Genomic DNA, 20,879 nt, shown 5'->3' with positions numbered 1-20,879 from the left:
GCCAAAATCCTTGTTAACCATTTAAGACCTCTATTACAGTTCATAGTCAGCCCATTCCAGAGTGCCTTTGTACCTAACAGAGCGATCCATGACAATATTGCCATTGCAACAGAACTATTCCACACAATCAGAACCACCACACCATCAAAAACCCCAAAAACCGCTATGAAACTTGATATACAGAAAGTGTATGATAGTCTTGGTTGGGGTTTCATCCGTCTCACACTTGAAAGAATGGGATTCCCACCAACATTCATACAATACATCATGGAATGCATTACATCGGTTTCATACTCTATCAATCTCAATGGCCCCGCACAAGGTCTCATCCAACCAAAAAGAGGACTACGCCAAGGGGATCCACTTTCACCATACATTTTCATCCTCTGCGCTGAAGTACTCTCCACTAATTTGGGTGTGTTAGAACAAACTGGAGAATTGAGAGGTCTAAAAATTGCAAGGAATTCACCACCAATATTGCACCTGATGTACGCAGATGACCTATTAATCACATGTTCGGCTGATGTGAAGTCCTGTGAAACCCTACAACGACTCCTCCAACGGTACTCCACTTATGCTGGACAAGCAATTAGTCGGGAGAAATCTTCTATCATCCACCACCCTAAATTACATGCGGCTTTGGTGCAAAAACTCAAACTCTGTTTCAACATCAACATCAACACAACAACAACCCCACCGACGTACCTAGGCATCCAATTCAAGAATGGTAGAAACTACTGAAATCTGTTTACTGAACTTTTAAACAGGTTAGAAAGAAAAGCAAAAGCTAGATAACAAAGTGTGTCAATCAAGCAGAAAGGCTAGTTCTGATAAAAACTACGTTGACCCCAACTGTGAATCATGTCATGCAAGCACAACAACTTCCAACTGCGGTGCACGACAAGATAAACAGAATTATCAAAAACTTTCTATGGGGCCACGATAGTCAAACAAGAAAGATGCACCCAATTGGTTGGGAAACAGTGACGAAACCATTATCACAGGGGGGCCTTGGTATCAGGAAAAGCAAAGAACATAACCAGGCATTGCTGATGAAACGAGTCTGGCAGTTACAACAGTCAAAAGTATTTGTGTGGACCTCAATATGCACTCCAAAATACTTCAAAACCAACTCAAACTCAATACCATTCCCAAAGCCTCAATCATCAGCCAGTCCCCTTTGGAAAAGTTTAGCTAACACTTCTACTTTTTTTGAAGGGTTTGGTTTTTTCACAGGTGGAAGATGGAAAAAACACAATGATAAGCCAAAACTGGATCCCAAATTCACGTCCTTTATCAATTCAAAACCTACCCATCAACATTCCACTCAATACACCAGTTAGCTACTTCATTGAACCTTCATCAAATACATGGAACCACAACCTCCTTTTTTCAACCTTCCCACTACCCATAGCCCAAAATATCATCAGTATTCACCTACCCAAAAAACCAAAAGATGATCAACAACTATGGCCACACTCAAAAACTGGCAATTACACATCCAAAACTGGTTATAACAAACTCACCTCCCAAACAACCAATCCCCCAACAAACCAAACATCAACTCAACACTCTGCGGACTCCAACTCAATTTGGAAACTAAAATGTCCACCAAAAATCAGACTTTTCTTGTGGAAGGTCACACACAATGGATTACCAACATTCCAACGACTCCACCGACTCAACATCACAACATCAAATACATGCCCAAATTGCAACAATGGGGAAGAATCAACTCAACATCTACTGTTCGAATGCAATAACTCAAAAGAAGTATGGCAACTAATAATAAATCATCTAGCAAGTATTCCGGAGACAAACAATACTCATCAACAACAACACCAACAAGCGGGATCACAACAACATTAACATCAACAAAGGCCAGCAAGCTCCAACAACTACATATACCCAACCAACATTCATGACGTACTACACAAAACATACTCAGAACAAAAAAGAGTGTTACTGAGTTTCACGGTATGGCACATATGGCTGGCCAGAAATGAAATAGTGTACAAAAGGAAAAGACAACATCCAAGGCAAACATTCCATGTCATAATGGTAATGTATGAAGAGTATCAACGAGCAAAGGAATATATGGCTTCGATCATGGCTAATGGACCGACAATTGCAAGATTACAAAGGAAGAGAACGACTACTTCAACAATCTACATAGGATGGACTCCACCGGAAATAAATTGGATCAAGGTAAATACAGATGGCGCATCCAAAGGAAACCCGAGACCGGCATGAGCAGGGATCATATGCAGAGATAGTGAAGGGAATCTACTGAAGGCAATGGCAGCACCACTGGGGATAACCACTTCAATTCAGGCGGAAACATGGGGATTACTACTTGCGGCAAGGATAGCTACTCAACACCAATGGCAGAAAATCTGGTTTGAAATCGACTCGCAAGCACTACTCAGTCTAATCCAAAAAAAGGAATCAATACCATGATACCTAAACAACATGCTAGTAGAAATCAACTCGCTCCTAAGTCAAATACCAAGCTATAAAATCACACACACTTGGAGAGAGGCGAACCAAGCAGCCGATGGATTAGCAAATAAAGCGGTCACAAACCAAACCAACAACACAACTGCGGCAACAACTAATAGCTGGGAATCACATGCCCATCCTTCATCCAAGAAATTGTTTTTAATGATATGATTGGAACAAAATATCCTAGAAATGTAACCTCAAGTTTCTTATCTTAATGAAATGAACTTATTCAAAAAAAAAGTATTACCACAAGATTAAATATGTTGCTGGATCAATTTTTTTCCAGATGATGTTGGATCATATTTAATATGTTAAATATGTTGCCTTTGTGTAGGTTGTTTCTAGGTAGGCAAGCCGGCATAAAAGAAACTCCTGCTACACTTTTATGGTATAATTTTTTTGTGAGATAATCTCTAGCCTACCGGAACTTGTTCCTGAACAAAAGACTTCGGTAATCAGTGTTATGCCTCTTGCCGCCGAGTCCCCCCTTGTATTTCACCAGCAGTAGAGGTCGGTTGAAGATGGCCCTGCAAGCCTGCACCCATCCATTCCGTTCAATTCTAATGAAAGTGAAATAAGAGGGACCCACAAAGATCTTTCTAATGAACCAAACCTACACACGTGGAAGATGCGTAATACGCACTCTGCCTATCTTAGTGGGATCTCTATGTGCCGAAGAAGAGTTCTTGAACAATCTAGTACTCTTCTTCTTTCTTCTCTTTGTCTTCTCTTTCTCCCACAGTTCTTTTTAAGGAACACTCTACTTTCCTCTATTTACACGCAAAGTCCCCACATTTACTTCATATTTACATCCATTCAGAGAGTTCCATTTCAGTGAGTAAACCCTTTTGAAGGTTTTCTTTAATGGAGACAATCTTCTCAGGTATTCAGTTAAGAGTTCCTCCTTCATCAACTAAGAATAGTAATGGAAGTATATTGCTTACTCATCCACAATTGTCTCTGGGTTATAATTTAAACCCTAAAAGAACAACACTTAAATTATCAAAAGCATTGAAAAAAGATGATGGTTTTATTAGTAATAAAGGGTTTAAGAGATTTGGTATTGGTAATGGTTCTTCTACTTCTACTTCAAGGCGTTCTTCTTCTTTTGTTGTTAGATGTGAAGCTCCTAAAGATGGAAAGGTAAACTCTTTCAAACACTTGTAGCTATATTTAGGTGAAATTCTGCATATTTCGTTTAGTTTTTTGATGATTAAATATTATGTTATGTTTTTGTTAGTGTGGATTTGGTACAATTGGGTTAATTTTGGTGAATCTCGTTTGAATTTTGGGAGCTTGTTTACTGACAATAGAGTTTGGTTCCTTTGATTTGGTGATCACCAATGTGAAATATGTATTGAATGCTCCTTTTGTTGGTTGCTGCCGCTGTCATTACCAGTTTTGCAGCGATTTAAACATCAAACTCTTGTTTATTTCTACCGTGCACTGTGCATTTTCATTGGCAATGTTAGAGTACAGGCTTTCAATGTGATTGATTTTAACTATAGAAAACTAGGATATTTGAACAATGATTGGAAAAAAGTACAATATTGATGGATGAAACAGCTCGGTTACCATCTGTTTCTAGGTTAAAACACCAGAAGCATGTTTTTGTATGTTAGGTAGTTGTTCATCTTTCCACGGAGTAGTGGATTATTTGGATGTTTATTTTGTTTCGCTGCTTGTGGTACAAATGTTGCTAGATTTTACAAGTTCAATTGTTCAGCTGTTGTATATAATTTCTTCAACTTCCGTGGACATGGGTGTACATTTTTCAAGTGGCTTCAATATTTCCAATGTGATAAGTAGAAAGCATACATGCTCATAAGATGGTCTAGGGCAATCATACCTTTCTCTTCCATAATAGGCTTTATATGTTTATAAAAATGATTTCTGTGCACTGATGTCAATCTTTGTTTCTTCATAGATTACCCAACAAGAATTTACAGAGATGGCATGGCAAGCTATTGTTTCATCCCCAGAAGTGGCAAAAGACAACAAGCATCAAATTGTAGAGACTGAGCATTTGATGAAAGCGCTACTGGAGCAGAAAAACGGCCTGGCTCGACGCATATTTGCCAAGGTGGGAGTTGATAATACCCGCCTTCTGGAAGCTACTGATAAATTCATCCAACGGCAACCAAAGGTAAATTGCTTATACTTTGGCCATGGTTGGGTTTTCTAGGGATATATGAATTGGCTAGACATATAAGATATCTTTAAACAACAACATGCCCTTGTTGATGCCTCTATGTAACTGTCATACTTATCACTTTCATAACTTTTCCACTGTTTCAGGTTTTTGGTGAATCAGCTGGTTCTATGTTAGGGAGGGATTTGGAAGCTCTCATTCAGCGATCCAGGGACTACAAGAAAGAGTACAACGATTCCTTTGTGTCAGTTGAACATTTGTTACTTGGTTATGTACAAGATCAACGTTTTGGGAAACAATTGTTTAAGGATTTCCAGATTTCGCTCAAGAGTCTGAAATCTGCAATCGTAGCTATAAGGGGTAGCCAGAAGTTTATGGACCAAGGTAAATATGGACCCTTAACTTTCCCTCTTTCAGTGACTTATTTCTCTTTGTTATCATTGTATATTTGTATTTAAGCCACTTGCATGAGTAGTAAATCTCTTCTGAAGATGGATTCTCATTTTCTTACTGAGTTGTCCACATGCATGTGACTGAACCACCATACATTAAGGATTTTCATTTTCTGGTCAGCCACCTGGTCGGCATGGATACCCTTACACTATTTATAAGTCATTGCTCGCAGCAATTCATTACAGTTTTTGAGTTGTAGAACAGTGTGAACTATGAAATTGTTCTATAAGATTGTGGTCTAGTGATGTCCTCGTGGTGATCTTTCACATGTTTTGGGTATTAGTTACATATGATGCTTGATTTCAATCCCTTTTCAATTTGTCTTGTCAATTCAGTCTTCTTGACTGTTACGTCATCATATTACTTCCAAGTAGAAATTTAATTTGTTAGTTGTCAAACATTGAATGAGCTTAGCGGCTCCAGTGTAGTGCTAAGGGTCACATTTTGAGTTTTCAACAGATCCCGAAGGGAAGTATGAAGCCTTAGAGAAGTATGGAAAAGATTTGACAGCTATGGCACAGGCGGGAAAGCTTGATCCAGTCATAGGAAGAGATGATGAGATACGCAGATGCATACAGATCCTATCAAGAAGAACTAAGAATAATCCTGTTCTTATTGGTGAACCCGGTGTTGGGAAAACTGCAATATCAGAAGGGTAAGTGATTTGCGATGACATCTCATGCAGGGGTCGGCCTACTTGACTTGGCATGACTGGAAAGTTATATCATGCTCAAGTGGTCTTGGGTATCGAGGCTCAGTAATGTCAAAGCCCAACCTCGCCGAACATTTGTTGGACTTCTCAATTAAGTTTGCTTAATCAAATTATATTCTGTGTACAGGCTTGCCCAGAGAATTGTGCAAGGAGATGTTCCTCAAGCTCTTATGAACCGCAAGGTATGCATTATCCGAAGTTTTCCTAATGATGTTCATTGCTCATTTTTTATTTTGTTGAAACTTGCTGGTCTGGGTAAACCGTTTGTTGCTGAACCATGAAATGTATGATAGTAGAACCATAACTCGATTGGTCACGTGGGGATGCCAAGCCATTGAATTAGATAGAAACACATGCTAGTTTTCCAGAAATTGTGGTAATATATTGAACCATAAGGAAAATTGTTGTTCTGTCTCATCAGCTGATGAGTAATAAGGTGGATTATTGGAAGACTTATATTCCGTGCTACCTACCCATATTAGTACTATGGGTTGCAACCATGACAACTGTATATGATTTTGGCTGACTGTCTCAGCTGTGTTGGTATGACCACTGGCTAAAACCTGACGAATGATGAGTAGTCTTCAACATGATCAATATTACAGGAAGTTGTTGCTGTTTTTCTTGAACTAGTTCGATTAGCCAAAATGCTTATTTTTCCTGTGATGACCTATGAATGAAATTAAATCTTTCTTTCTCTAAACAACTTCTGCAGTTGGTTTCACTTGACATGGGTGCACTAATAGCTGGTGCGAAATTTCGTGGAGAATTTGAGGATAGATTGAAAGCTGTACTCAGAGAAGTAACAGAATCGGACGGCCAGACAGTGCTGTTCATTGATGAGATCCACACAGTTGTTGGGGCAGGTAGAATTTTCTTACCATCCTTGTTCTCAAAGAGTGTCTAAAAGTTTGTTCTTCAGTTATTGGCCCAGTCTTTTCCTTTTTCTTTGGTTGCTGATCTCCCTGGTATTTCTGTTTAGGTGCTACGAATGGTGCCATGGATGCAGGAAATCTGTTGAAGCCTATGCTTGGCCGTGGAGAACTGCGATGCATAGGTGCAACAACACTCGATGAATATCGCAAATATATTGAGAAAGATCCTGCCTTGGAACGTCGCTTCCAGCAAGTTTATGTTGATCAACCTACAGTTGAAGATACGATATCTATATTACGAGGGCTGCGTGAAAGGTACGAGCTACATCACGGTGTCCGGATATCTGACAATGCACTTGTTGAGGCTGCTATTCTGTCTGATCGCTACATCAGTGGACGTTTTTTGCCGGATAAAGGTAATCCATGCAATCTATTACACCTCTTCCAGTAGGAAAAGTTTAAGACTAATGCAATAGTGAATAATTTTTCTCGGCTTTTTTGCTGAAATATCGCAATAGTGAGTAACTAGCCACTCAGGTGTAGATGATTCCACTCAAATTTCATGCTTCTTCTGTGGTCTCCTTTATTATCTAGTATTTGGGAGCCACCTGCTAGATGTTTATTTTACTATCCAATTTGTGTTGAGCTTATTTTCCATTTGTGTTGAGTAGCATAAGTTTCTCTATATTCAACTCAATAGATCACGTTTTCCTGTAGTCAATAGATCATGTTTTCCTGTAGAGTAGTACAAGTTTCACGTTTTCATATAGTTTGTCCGAGTTGTAGTGAAGTGCTAACGATTCATGGTTGTTACAGCTATTGACCTAGTTGATGAAGCAGCAGCTAAATTGAAAATGGAAATTACTTCCAAACCTACTGCCCTAGATGAGATCAATCGGACCGTGTTAAAGTTGGAAATGGAACGCCTCTCTCTCGTTAATGACACAGACAAAGCATCAAAAGATAGACTAAGTCGTCTTGATACCGAGCTATCTATCTTAAAGGAGAAACAAACTGAGCTGACTGAGCAATGGGAGCATGAAAAAAATGTCATGACACGTATTCAATCCATTAAAGAGGAGGTAACTGATTTTGTGCTGATATTATCTTGATATATTTGGTAGTTCATCTTTGGTTCCTTGATTTTAATAGTCAATGATTGCACTGATAGTAGTATAAAGGGTTATTCATCTTTGTTGGTCCTCATTTCTCAATGCAGGTTGACAGGGTAAATCTGGAGATTCAGCAAGCAGAGAGAGAGTATGACCTCAATCGTGCTGCTGAGTTGAAGTATGGAAGTCTCAATGCTTTGCAACGCCAGCTTGAAGTTGCTGAACAAGAGTTGAGTGAATATCTTAAATCAGGGAAATCCATGTTAAGGGAAGAGGTTGCCGGAAGTGACATTGCCGAAATAGTTAGTAAATGGACTGGAATTCCTGTTTCAAAGCTGCAGCAATCAGAGAGACAAAAACTATTACATCTAGAGGAAGAGTTGCACAAGCGTGTTGTGGGTCAAAACCCAGCTGTGCAAGCAGTAGCTGAGGCCATCCAACGGTCTCGAGCAGGTCTTTCAGATCCTCACCGCCCCATTGCCAGTTTCATGTTCATGGGTCCTACTGGTGTGGGCAAGACGGAACTAGCTAAGACCCTTGCTTCCTACATGTTCAACACTGAAGAGTCCCTCGTCAGAATTGACATGAGTGAGTACATGGAGAAACATTCAGTCTCAAGATTGATAGGAGCACCACCTGGCTACGTTGGGTATGAAGAGGGTGGGCAGCTCACAGAGACAGTACGAAGGAGGCCCTACGCTGTAATCCTGTTTGACGAAATCGAGAAGGCTCATTCTGACGTGTTCAACGTATTCCTTCAGATTTTGGATGATGGGAGGGTCACCGACTCACAAGGTCGAACCATAAACTTCAACAACACTGTCATTATTATGACTTCAAACGTGGGGTCACAGTACTTGCTCAACACAGATGATGAAACTTCATCAAAGGGTTCTGCATACGAAACCATTAAGCAAAGGGTGATGGATGCTGCCAGGTCTGTCTTTCGTCCTGAATTCATGAACCGTGTGGATGAGTACATAGTCTTCCAGCCCCTCGACCGCGAGCAGATAAACAGTATTGTGAAATTACAGGTAAGCTGTTTTACCTAGCTACATGGTTTTCTATTCGTTCTTCTTTCAAGTGTTTTTCTCCTTAGATTAGTTCTTTTATTCCTACGACTGACTTTTACTTCATAACATTCCAGTTGGAACGAGTACAGAAGAGAATTGCAGATAAAAAGATGAAAATCAAGGTAACAGAAGCTGCAGTACAACTTTTAGGAAGTCTTGGGTATGACCCCAGCTATGGAGCCAGACCAGTGAAGCGAGTAATCCAACAAAACGTGGAGAACGAGCTTGCTAAGGGTATCTTGAGGGGAGATTTCAAAGACGAGGACACAATCTTAATAGACACGGAGGTTTCCGTCTCAAATGGCCAATTGCCTCAACAGAAGCTTATCTTTAGAAGAGTAGACTCCTCTGACTCAACCGTATCTTCACCTTCACCGGACGACCAAAAATCGTTCTCCGAAGCCGTATAATTTCCTTTTCTAGTTTTCTCTCTAGGAACATATAAATAAGTCTGTCACAAGGTACAGTAGGTTTCTAGTTTGTACACAGTTTACTTTTACTTTCTTGTAGAAACAATAGCATATTCGATTCGGTAAGAATTTAATGGTTTTATAGAAGCATGGTGTGTCATTTTGTTTCAAGGATGAAAATATAGATGTACATATTATTGTGCAAACAATGGACCTTGGTATGACGATGGATCTCAAAGCAACCTGAGTACCGTATTTTGATGAGATTTGAAGGCATAGTAATGAGCACCTCTTTGCACTTTCTTGCTTAAAAAATGAATAAACAAAACTCATCATGGGAAACCACTCTCTCTCTCTCCCCCGAGTAAAGGAGGAATTGGATGATTTTTTCTCAACAAAATATTTATTCAGCTGGGCAAGCCATGTGTCTTAGGTACTATTCGGTGCTGACTTTAACATACGAAATTGGTGGATCCACAATAAATTGCTGTTTGTTGTGAAATTAGGTAGAAGTAGTTGTACAAAAAAAAATATTGTGCCGAGTTGCACAGAAGGCTGCGAGTTTCCAAGACGAAAAAACGGTGTAAAAGGGTGCAACCTGCGAAAGTGATGCAGCTAGATCAGAAAATACAACAACTAAGGTTGCCGCTAAATCAAAAATTACTCCCATACCGATGTTGTTTGATCAAAAAATGCAATAGCAAAAGTTACTCATACTCCTCAGGGTGAGTGAGAGTACAACCAGTAAACAGTAAAAGACTAAAGTGTAAAACAGTGACATATGGTTGTAAAAAGAGAGAGGACAAAGATGTCATTAAACATATTAACAAGAAGAGATCCGTAAATATCCCGTATCCTGTCTCTTCCTACTAAACAACAACCCCTCTCCTCTCTCAGCTTCTGTTTTTCTCTCCTCTCCCTTTCTATAACATTCAAAAAAAGGAAAAAAAAAGGTTTCATCTGTGAAACCCTAATTTGTAATACTGGAAGAAATTCTCATTGTATATGCAAACTCCAGGGTTTAATGATTTCTACTGTTGGTCCTTCGAGTTGATGATTGAGTGAAATTGCTGGTTTATTTATTTATCAGAAATGTAGAAAAACTTAGGTAAAATTCACAATTTTTGAGTAATAATTTGAAGGAAATGTGAGTGAGTTTTTGATTAAAATATTTGATTCTTACTGTTTTTCTGTTGTTGTTGATTAAAATAGTTGATTACTATGATGATTAGTTAATGAATTAATGATGGATAGCAATTGTGAAGCTGGAGATGATCAGGGTTCAGGATGGTTAGAAGTCAAAAAGGTATTATTATCCTCTTCCTATCACTTCTCATAATTGACCATACTAGTGTTGATTTGTAAATGCTGATTTCCTTTTTATTGGGTTTTCTTGTGCAATTCTAGGATTTTAATGTTGAAATAACTAAATTGAGATAATAATTCGATGTGAATTTTAACTGATAATTATCCAGGATTAAGAAATGTAACTGACTTGGCTGCATGTTTCGTTGTTGTTTTGGTTCTTGTACAGAAACATAGATCTAGTCCAAAATACTCTTCCCAAGGTTTAGTAGGGGGTTTTTCTAATAGACGGCCATCCAGCTCTTCGCACAATCAGTCTTCGGGGAGCAGCCGAAATGGAAATGTTCATTCTAAAGGTGGCAAATGTTCTAGAGTTGGACAAGAATTTGCCAGGCATGGTCAGGTAATTGGTGACTATTCATGTTCGGGTTTAAAACAATTAGAGAAGGCTGATGACGATTCCTGTTCGGGTTTAAAACAAGGTGATAAAATTTCTAGAGTTGCGCAAGAATTTGCTAGACATGGTCACGATTCATGTTCGGGTTTAAAACAATTAGAGAAGGCTGGTGACGATTCTTCTTCGGGTTCAAAGCAAGTAGAGAAGGCCATTGGCAATTCTTGTTCGAGTTTAAAAGAAGTGGAGAAGGCTAGTGACAATTCTTGTTCGGGTTCAAAAGAGGTAGAGAAGGTTGTTGATTGTCTTGATAAATGTGTTGTTAATGAAGCTGGTGAACTCCCTAAGTCATCTCCATTTGGAACTGAACCTAGTATGGATACGACCGGGGAAACACGAATTACTCAAAAGGAAAAGTTGGATGTAGTTATTCCCAAAATCAAGTGGGGTGACCTTGAAGACGATGCTTTGCTTTTGTGTGGTGCGAATTCTGAGAAAATTACATTTGGTAATCTTGGACATGATGATACTCTGTTGGTGGAAAAGAATGGAGATGGTTCTTCTTCTAATGCTTTCCAAGAGGACAAAGCAGTGCTGACTTCATTGGATATGAGCGACAACGGTTATGAAAATAATTCTACAGAAATCAGTGGCATATCTTCCCATGATGTGGCAATAGCAGATTCAGACGAGAAAGTGGCTGGCCGAAACAATGTAGTCTTGCCAATTAACTGTGATGCTCCAGACGGTTTGGACTTCGACAATGTAGTTACTGAAAAGAATCTTTCTACTGATGCTAATGGGGTCTCTAAGATAGTGGCAAATCAACCTGAGGATAAATTTGAAGATGGTTATCAGGAAATAGCTGAGATAGTTACATGTGGAAATGATACAGTTTTATCCCCAATTCTGAAGAGTGGTTCAGAAGCTTCAGATGCTGTACCGGAAGCTTCAGATGATTTGTCAGTCGCTCCTGTTGAAGATTTGAATCAGTCACAGGATGGAACAGAAAATGCTGACCTATCCGAGGTTCCATTTATGAATGCTATGGGAGATGGTGATTCAGGTGAAAGCAAAGAAAGGTTTAGGGAACGACTATGGTGCTTTCTCTTTGAGAATCTTAACAGAGCAGTTGATGAACTGTATCTTCTTTGTGAACTGGAATGTGACTTGGAGCAGATGAAAGAAGCTCTTCTTGTCCTGGAAGAAGCTGGTTCGGATTTTCGGGAACTAAAATCCAGAGTTGAAGGATTTGAGAAAGCAAAAAAATCTTCCCAGCCTTCTTTGGATGGGCTGCCAATGAGCGTGACAGCTGACCACCGTAGGCCGCATACTTTCTCATGGGAGGTTAGTATGGTTACTCTTTTCTCTTTACTGACTTCTAAATGTTTGCTTTAATAGCATAGAAGTGCTTGCTTGTGATTTCTGGTTTGGTTCAAGTGCTCAGTGTACAAGATAAAGTCTAAACTGGTATTTTCTGAACGCAGGTTAGAAGAATGACATCTTCAGCTCACAGAGCGGAAATACTGTCTTCATCTCTTGAGGCTTTTAAGAAAATACAGAATGAAAGAGCTACAATGAATCCAATTTACAATGTAAAGACCTCAAACCCTGTTTGTGAAAATCCTAATGTTCGTAACGATCCTTTGAGGAAGTCATCTGGAAGGGATGTTGTTACACAAAGTGCTACGGAATCAATAACCAAGTTAAGAAAAAAGAGCCGTGTTTCAGATCATGGTCTAGGGAACATGATTACAGAGAAAAGAAACATAGATGGAGGAAGGTCGAGTAAAGTATCTTTAGTACAAAATAGCTGCCACACAAAAAACAGTTTATCCATTTGTGGCCCTAGTGCATCTCACTTATCTCTGAAGGATAGTTCTGCAGCAGGAAAATGTAACAATGAACCACTTGGATCAGCTTCCGATTTGATGAAGCAGCAGCCGAGAAAGGATAAAATATCGACAGAAATTAAGGCTGAAAAAACCCTGAAGTACATGGATCCCTTGAAAAGGCATATTCCTCTTCCAGATAAGGAGAAGGAAAAGGATAAGAGGAATACACCATCATGGAAAGACATGGATGCCTGGAAGGAGAAGAGAAACTGGGAAGATATACTTGCATCTCCGTTGCGTGGCTCTTCTCGAGTTTCACATTCACCGGGCATGAGCAGGAAAAGTGTGGAGCGTGCACGTGTTTTGCATGATAAACTAATGTCTCCTGAAAAGAAGAAAAAAACTGCTTTGGATCTGAAAAAGGAAGCAGAAGAGAAGCATGCTCGTGCGATGAGAATCAGGAGCGAGTTAGAGAATGAGAGAGCCCAAAAACTTCAGCGTACATCGGAGAAATTGAACCGTGTCAACGAGTGGCAGGCTGTTCGTAATTTGAAGTTACGAGAAGGGATGCATGCTCGCCATCAGCGTGGTGAGTCCCGGCACGAAGCTCATCTGGCTCAAGTTGTGAGAAGAGCTGGTGATGAAAGCAGTAAGGTTAATGAGGTACGATTCATTACTTCTTTAAATGAAGATCATAAAAAGTTCATATTGCGCCAGAAACTTCAAGAATCAGAGCAAAGGAGAGCTGAAAAGATGCAAATCATTAAGAGCAAGCAGAAGGAGGATATGGCAAGAGAAGAGGCTGTGTTAGAACGAAGGAGGCTTCTTGAAGCCGAAAAGTTGCAACGCCTCGCTGACATACAACGGAAAAAAGAAGTGGCTCAAGTAAGAAAAGAAGAAGAACGCAAGGCATCAAGTGCAGCCCGTGAGGCAAGAGCCATAGAACAATTACGGAGAAAAGAAGTTAGGGCAAAAGCACAACAAGAAGAAGCCGAACTCTTAGCACAGAAGTTAGCTGAGAGACTACGTGAAAGTGAACACCGCCGGAAAGTTTACTTGGAGCAGATAAGGGAGAGGGCCTCCATGGATTTTAGAGACCAATCTTCACCTTTGCTGCGCCGTTCTCTGAACAAGGAGAGCCTGGGTAGATCAATATCCGCAAGCAACATTGAAGATTACCAATCAAGCATCTCAGGTACAGGATGTTCTTCTATTGGGTCGGGCAATACAACCATGCAGAATCCTCTGAAGCGGAGGATCAAAAAGATCAGGCAAAGGCTAATGGCTCTAAAATATGAATTCCCTGAGACCCCAGTTAGTGCTGAAAGCACAGGCATCGGATACAGAGCTCAACTAGGAACTGCAAGGGCAAAAATTGGAAGATGGGTACAAGAGCTCCAGAGGCTTCGACAAGCCAGAAAAGAAGGGGCTGCAAGTATAGGATTAATAGTAGCCGATATGATTAAGGTACCCTTTTTTCTACTCATAAGAGTTTACCTGTGTATATTCATCCAGCAATGACCACTGAGGTCGACTAAACTACTTTGGCTTCTCTATGCTTGCAACACTAGCATGTAGTAGCATCACACCCACACTTAATTTATGATTGAAGAAACTAGCTACCGTATTGTTGTTACTTTAATTTGGATCATTTCATTGAATAATCATATTGACTTTCTAACCTTATATTTGTGATTTAGTACATGGAGGGAAAAGAACCAGAGCTTAATGCATCTCGCCAAGCACGTTTACTTGATTTTATTGCTTCTGCACTGCCTGCTTCTCACACATCAAAGCCTGAAGCTTGTCAGGTGACTATATATCTTTTAAGACTTCTGAAAGTGGTGTTGTCTATTCCTTCGAACCGGAGTTATTTTCTCGCTCAGAATCTTCTGCCTCCAATCATCCCGATGCTGTCTGCAGCTCTTGAGAATTATATCAAGATTGCAGCATCATTGGGTGTCCCTGGGACCACCAACCCATTGTCAAGCAAAACATCTCCTGAGAATTTCGAGACCGTCTCTGAGGTACTAGAAGGATTCGTATGGACTGTCACGACAATTATTGGTCATGTTAGCTCTGATGAAAAGCAGCTTCAGATGCAGGATGGCCTACTTGAGCTAGTGATTGCTTATCAAGTTATCCATCGGTTGCGAGATCTCTTTGCCCTCTATGATAGGCCCCAAGTTGAAGGCTCCCCCTTTTCTTCTTCTATTATTTTAAGTTTAAATCTGTTGGCTGTTTTGACATCGAAGCCGAGACCAACATCTTCAATTGATTGGGAATCTTTTCCATCTAAAGTCGATGAAAATCAAGAATCTAAACTCATAGATTTTGCTGATCTGGGGGATACCTCTTTGAATGCGGCAACTGGAGATAATAGATTCTCGTTATCTGTACTAGAAGTTATTGCAGAACAACCCCTTTTAGATGGGGCAGAGGACTGCAAATTGGTTGATATGGAAAAAGAGCTGATGGATGCTCCAGGTGAAGCTCGTAAAAGTCCGGCGGGAAGATATGTCAAACTCCCATCCCAGAAGGATGAAATAAATTCCAGGGACATTAGTGCACAAAAGAGTGAAAACAACCAAGGTGTAAAGCAGCCTGTAGCATTTCTTCTCTCCGTGGTCGCTGAAACAGGACTCGTCAGCCTTCCTTCATTGTTAACAGCTGTGCTGTTACAGGCAAACACCAGATTGTCCACTGACCAGGTAATTCTGCTGCCAGCTGTAATTTGATCACCAGTCTTGGTAACCTCATCCGTATGGCTCTCATGCATATTAAGGATCTTCAAAATTAATAGTTGTTGCAATCATGCCTTCTTATTGTAGGATACAAACTATTTCAATGAATATTTGCAGTAGCAATGGATAGTTAACTTCTTCTAATTTCTGTTATAATCTCCATCTAAGCATCTTAGATTCTATGACCCTTACCAATGTTCAGATGAGTGCGTTTTCTTTATGCAATTGGGTAATTTTTCCTTTTTCTTTTCGTGAAATTGTAGATTAGTTCCCTTACGTGTGACCCCTTCATGCTTATTTATTATCTCATACTGACTCAAGTTAATAAATCTCAGGCCTTATATGTTCTTCCATCAAATTTTGAAGAAGTTGCAACTGGTGTTCTTAAGGTGTTGAACAATTTGGCGCTCTTGGATATCAAGTTGATGCAAAGGATGCTAGTAAGTTGCTGTTTCTCACTTCACATCTTAGAGTTTGTTATCTTAGTGGACTTTACTTCTTAAAAAAGAAATTAACTGCTCATATGGCTTACGTCAGTTTGACATGACAGCATTTTGTATGAATATGAACAGGCTAGGCCAGACTTGAAAATGGAATTCTTCCATTTGATGAGTTTTCTTCTCACACACTGCACAAATAAGTGGAGAGTAGCTAGTGATCAGGTGAGTATTCTAAATTCACTAGATTTCGATGTTCTCTTGACATTTATGTTCAGTTGTTTTACTTCTAAAAATTGTGGGCACTCTTGCATACAGTTGATACAGAAAGTTTTTTCTTTTTTGAAATATTGTTTGTGTTCACATCCTTCCATTATGATGCTCAGGTGGGTCTACTTCTCCTCGAGTCTCTGTTGCTTCTTGGCTACTTTGCCTTGTTTCATTCTGGGAATCAAGCAGTCCTTCGGTGGGGAAAGAGTCCAACCATTCTCCACAAGGTTAGTTTGTTCCTCATAGACGAGGATCTAACTTGTTAAGCAATTAGAGCCTGAGCTTATGTCAAGGAAATCTAACTTGTCTTCTGATGGTTGGGAGCAGGTTTGTGATCTCCCTTTCATGTTCTTCAGCGACCCAGAGTTGATGCCCATCTTGGCTGGAACATTAGTCGCTGCTTGTTATGGTTGTGAGCAGAACAAGGACGTGGTTCAACAAGAGCTCAGTATAGATATGCTGCTGTCATTGCTCAAATCATGCAAAAATGGGTTGTTTGCACTTCAATCTGATCTCTCGCCACCTTTAGATAACATTTCTACAGCAGATGATCCATGTGAGGTTAGTCATCAGTCAGGACCTGAACCTAAAAGGTTTCAGGGTGAATTATCTGCTGCAAGATCTAGCCGTTACAATTCGAGAAACATTCGCTTGTTATCTTCAGGAAAAGCAGGGCCTGTTGGCAGCAGTAGCAGAGGGGGGAAGATGAGAAACCATAAGGATAACAACAAACCAACCAAAACTTGTGAAGACTGGGCTGTCAAGCACAATCTACCAGCAGCAGAAGCATCCTCTTCATTCATGTTGCATAGTAGATTCCCCAGCGCCTTTATTGATAAAGCAGAGGAGTTCTTTTCAAGCTCCAATGATGCATCTATTGTCTGACAGTAATGGTTCAGCACACATGTATATTTTTGCAAGTACTGGGACTATTCTGTTATCAGATATTCAGTAGAGTTATCAAGGAAAGTTCAAGAAACTGGATCATCCGTCTTCGTAAGAGTTGAGTATGGGAAACCAAAAGGTTAATAATTTAATCAAGTTCAAAGAAACTAGTTCTTTTTGCCACCTTGTCTTACTTCTTCCAGTTTTGTTCACTAAGTAACACAAATTCACAGGCAGGGTAGAGTCCTGAAAATGTATCTTCTTCTAATGTCTGGGCACTATTGTCCTGAAACATACATATTGTTTTCTCTTCTCTGTATGTAATTATTAAAATAAAATTAATTAATGATATAAAGATTACAGATGATGTGAATGTGTTGTCCATTCTCTCTTGTGAATCAAGGATTTGCCACAATTACTAGAGAAAAGCATCCCGTACAAGTTCTCCGTTGACGGAGGGAGGAGCAACTCATCATAAATAATCCCAGTGCAAAAGTTATTATCAGTGTACAGCTCTAATATGTATAGTAAATTCTTATGTACCAATTAAAGCTAACATAAGCTACAACCGTCTTTCATCCAAGGAACGACGAGGAGTTGGGTACCTCTTCCGCAGTCTAACTGAATCTCTTTTCAAGTTTTGAAGCATTAATGCTCGTGTTTTACCATCAGGCTGGAGGCCTCTGTCACGCATTTTTATATATAGCTTCTTTGCTGACATGATCTTCCCTCGTAAACACATCCCATGAATTGCTGCATTGTAAAGTGATACGTCTGGCGGAACACTCTGGTTGATGTCAAAAGATGAGATAAACGAGTTGTTGTTAGAATAAGAATAATTTGGTGTTTATACGCCACAACAACCATGAATACAAGATCTTTCTTGAAAGTTAGAAGACGGTTAACATGAAGTTGGAGTGACAAAATTGAAAAATAACCATATATTTTCAAGGTGAACTCAAATCATCAATTGCTAACATAGAACTTGGCTAGTCTTTCGCCAATATATCTTTCAATGCAGAGACAAATGATTCCTATCTTGATATAGAATGATGCATAGCAGAAATATTATTAAGTTTAAATGCACGAACTCACGAGATAAGAGAGCTTACATCTACAATTTGTTCCACTTCAGGCCAAAGGGAACCCCAGATGCATGATCTTATCAATGATAAGTAAGTGAATGTGTTTGGCGTACAACCTTTGTGAACCATGTGTTCGTAAACCTGCAAAGCAACCTTTGGTGTCCTTGCAACCTCACAAGTATCAATTACAAGATTGTACGATTCAACAAAAACCACCATACCACCAGATTCCATTTGCCACAAAATCTGCACCGATTTATCCCATAAACCAAGCCTCTGACAACACATGAGAGCAGTGTTGTATAAATGAGGATTTAACTGCGATTTTTGCTTCATTTTGATGCTCTCGAATAGCCAAAGAGCATCTGAATATCTGCCCCCCTTGTATAAAGCATTGAGCAATGCGTTCCATGTGTATTCATCAGGCTTTTTATCAGAAGATTTCATGTGATCAAAAACCCAGAAGGTTAATTTGATTTCCCCAGCTTTCCCAAGTGAGTTGATCAAGGAATTATAGGCAACACTGTTCGGACTGAACCCAGAATCCAACATGCTTTTAAATACGTTAAGCGCTAAACTCCAGTTCCCTTCTTTAGTACTTGCAGAGATTATAGCTTGCATCATATCCTCCCTAGGTTCCAATTTGTTTTCAATCATCTCATTGTAGACATCTATAACGAGTTCGCTTTGACCTGAACGCATAAAAATGCCAACTAACAGACCATAAGTAACTGTTGTGGCTTGATGACCATTTTTATTAAGACTTCTCCACATTTTCTCCGCTTCAATCCAATTATTAGCCATCCCGCAAATCGATATCATTGTATTATAGACAAGCACATCAAAATCCTTTCTTAGTCTACTTTCACACTCCAATTCCACAAACATTTCAACTGCTGAATCACAACCTTTAACGCGCGCAACCGCTTTGAGAATCAAACTGTAAGTATGTGCTGAAGTTACTCCATTTTTCTTCATCAACTCAAAAACTTTCAACGCTTCCCCGAAAAACTCATTCCTCAAAAAACAAGCAATAAGTGAGTTACATGCATGTAAATTAGGTTGAAGACCTGATACTTCCATTGACATGTACAAATCAAATGCACTGTTAACCTTATTAGTCCTACTAAGGTTCAAGATCCTCTTCGACAAAACCTCTTCATCCCTTTCCTCCAAGAAATGCAACCTTGGTTCAAGAACACAACTTACCCTCCCAGAATTAGAAGGAACTGAATCTATTTTAGACTCTAACCTTTCATCTAGATTTCCCCAAGGAGGCACCAAAAACTTTTCATCTCTACGACCCACATTTCTTTCATCATTCCGAAACAACATTTGGTTGTTGTTTTCTTCATCATCAACTAATTCATGTTCTAAGTGACTTAACACAACCCGATTCACCTTTTTTCTGCCAATACAACTCATTTTTGGAACATAAATTCTTCTCTGCTTAGCTAAACCAAATTCAAGCTTACAACGAAAACAATTTCTACAAAATTTATTTTCTGGGTACTGGATATCCAACCTATGCAATGGAAGTTGAACTGCAATTGGACTCCTCAACATACCCACCATTGTGCACCACACAAAAGCAAAGTAATTATACAAGATAACTTTTCACAAACAATTAGAGTGCAAACTCTTCTAAACTAGTATATGAATATATGAAGTTAAATCATGATTTGATTGTTAACTTTCAAAAACCCACCTCAATTTAGCCATTTCTGAGCTGAAAAGTTGAAGAAATTTCATTTTACTCGGCAAACCCAAACATCTATTCAATGAATTTATCAAAAAGGTGTGAGCTTTTTGATGGTAGGCATAAACCTACTAGAGTTGAAGTGTCTGAAAATTCAGACACTGGTTGAATTATATCCATCACAAGGTTTGAAAAACACCCGTTTTTTTTTCCAAAAAAACACCCGTTAAAACGGTCACATCCATATACCGTGACCGTGAGGATCCCCGAACCCCGTGTCTATATAATGCCGATAAATAGGAAATGACGGTAATTTTTTAGGACCGTTTTTACGTTTTCACACACGTTATAACCGTTTTTCTAAAATTGAATTTAACGTTTTTTCCATTTAAATAACATTTTAACATAAGTTTTTTAGACCATTATTCCCGTTTTCACGTCAATTATAACCGTTTTTTAGTTAAAAAAAATATAAAAATATTTTCTTACAATTTTTTATATTTTACTCCCTCCGTTCTTTTTTAATAGGCCAGTTTCTATAAATAAAAGTTTCAAAAAAATAGGTCAGTTTCCTAATTGGGAAAGTCAAATGTTATTTTAATTTTTTGGGACCACTTTTCTCTTAACTTCTTTTGATGACAAGTGTCATGTGGACCACTTCACTTTACTTCTTTTGCTAACAAGTGTCATGGGGACCATTTCACTTCATTTCTTTTATTGACAAGTGTCATGAGGACCACTTTCAATGATTAGTTCTCTTAATTTCCTTAAATTTCGCTAAAAACAAAACTGGTCTATTCAAAAAGAATGGAGGGAGTAAATTAAAGACTAAAAAATTACAACTAATATTTTAAAAATAAAAGAATAAAATAATAAAAAATGTATTTTTTATGTAGAAAAGATTCATACTTGCTTAATTAACGGAAAATTATA

At 39.1% G+C, this 20,879-nt stretch overlaps 3 protein-coding genes across 4 annotated transcripts; 2 read left to right on the top strand and 1 right to left on the bottom strand.

Moving 5' to 3' along the window:
* The first annotated feature begins 3,222 nt into the window (after positions 1 to 3,222).
* LOC113281765 (chaperone protein ClpB3, chloroplastic-like) lies at positions 3,223 to 9,463 on the top strand. The gene is made up of 10 exons (XM_026530606.1): positions 3,223 to 3,648; positions 4,433 to 4,651; positions 4,804 to 5,041; positions 5,570 to 5,765; positions 5,950 to 6,004; positions 6,538 to 6,688; positions 6,805 to 7,113; positions 7,514 to 7,779; positions 7,917 to 8,843; positions 8,957 to 9,463. Exons 1-10 carry the CDS (start codon positions 3,370 to 3,372, stop codon positions 9,290 to 9,292), a joined length of 2,976 nt encoding a protein of 991 aa, XP_026386391.1. The 5' UTR covers positions 3,223 to 3,369; the 3' UTR covers positions 9,293 to 9,463.
* Positions 9,464 to 10,195: 732 nt separating this feature from the next.
* LOC113281763 lies at positions 10,196 to 17,529 on the top strand. Of its 2 annotated transcripts, XM_026530604.1 has the most exons (9): positions 10,196 to 10,400; positions 10,505 to 10,598; positions 10,827 to 12,338; positions 12,479 to 14,293; positions 14,527 to 15,537; positions 15,906 to 16,010; positions 16,143 to 16,232; positions 16,394 to 16,504; positions 16,605 to 17,529. In XM_026530604.1, the coding sequence occupies exons 2-9, from the start codon at positions 10,536 to 10,538 to the stop codon at positions 17,160 to 17,162; spliced, it is 5,265 nt and encodes a 1,754-aa protein (XP_026386389.1). In that variant the 5' UTR covers positions 10,196 to 10,400; positions 10,505 to 10,535; the 3' UTR covers positions 17,163 to 17,529. The 2 variants fall into 2 exon arrangements, with proteins under 2 accessions (XP_026386389.1, XP_026386388.1); XM_026530603.1 differs by having other exon boundaries at positions 10,196 to 10,598.
* LOC113281764 (pentatricopeptide repeat-containing protein At3g29290-like) lies at positions 17,487 to 20,088 on the bottom strand. Its single transcript, XM_026530605.1, has 2 exons — positions 18,275 to 20,088; positions 17,487 to 17,949 (listed from the first exon to the last, which is right to left on the bottom strand). Exons 1-2 carry the CDS (start codon positions 19,820 to 19,822, stop codon positions 17,725 to 17,727), a joined length of 1,773 nt encoding a protein of 590 aa, XP_026386390.1. The 5' UTR covers positions 19,823 to 20,088; the 3' UTR covers positions 17,487 to 17,724.
* Between the last annotated feature and the right edge of the window lie 791 nt (positions 20,089 to 20,879).

The sequence above is a fragment of the Papaver somniferum genome, chromosome 5 (assembly GCF_003573695.1).
Source record: "Papaver somniferum cultivar HN1 chromosome 5, ASM357369v1, whole genome shotgun sequence".
Taxonomy (NCBI): domain Eukaryota; kingdom Viridiplantae; phylum Streptophyta; class Magnoliopsida; order Ranunculales; family Papaveraceae; genus Papaver; species Papaver somniferum.
Note: the sequence above shows the minus strand (reverse complement) of the source record. Positions and strands in the feature narration are given on the sequence as shown.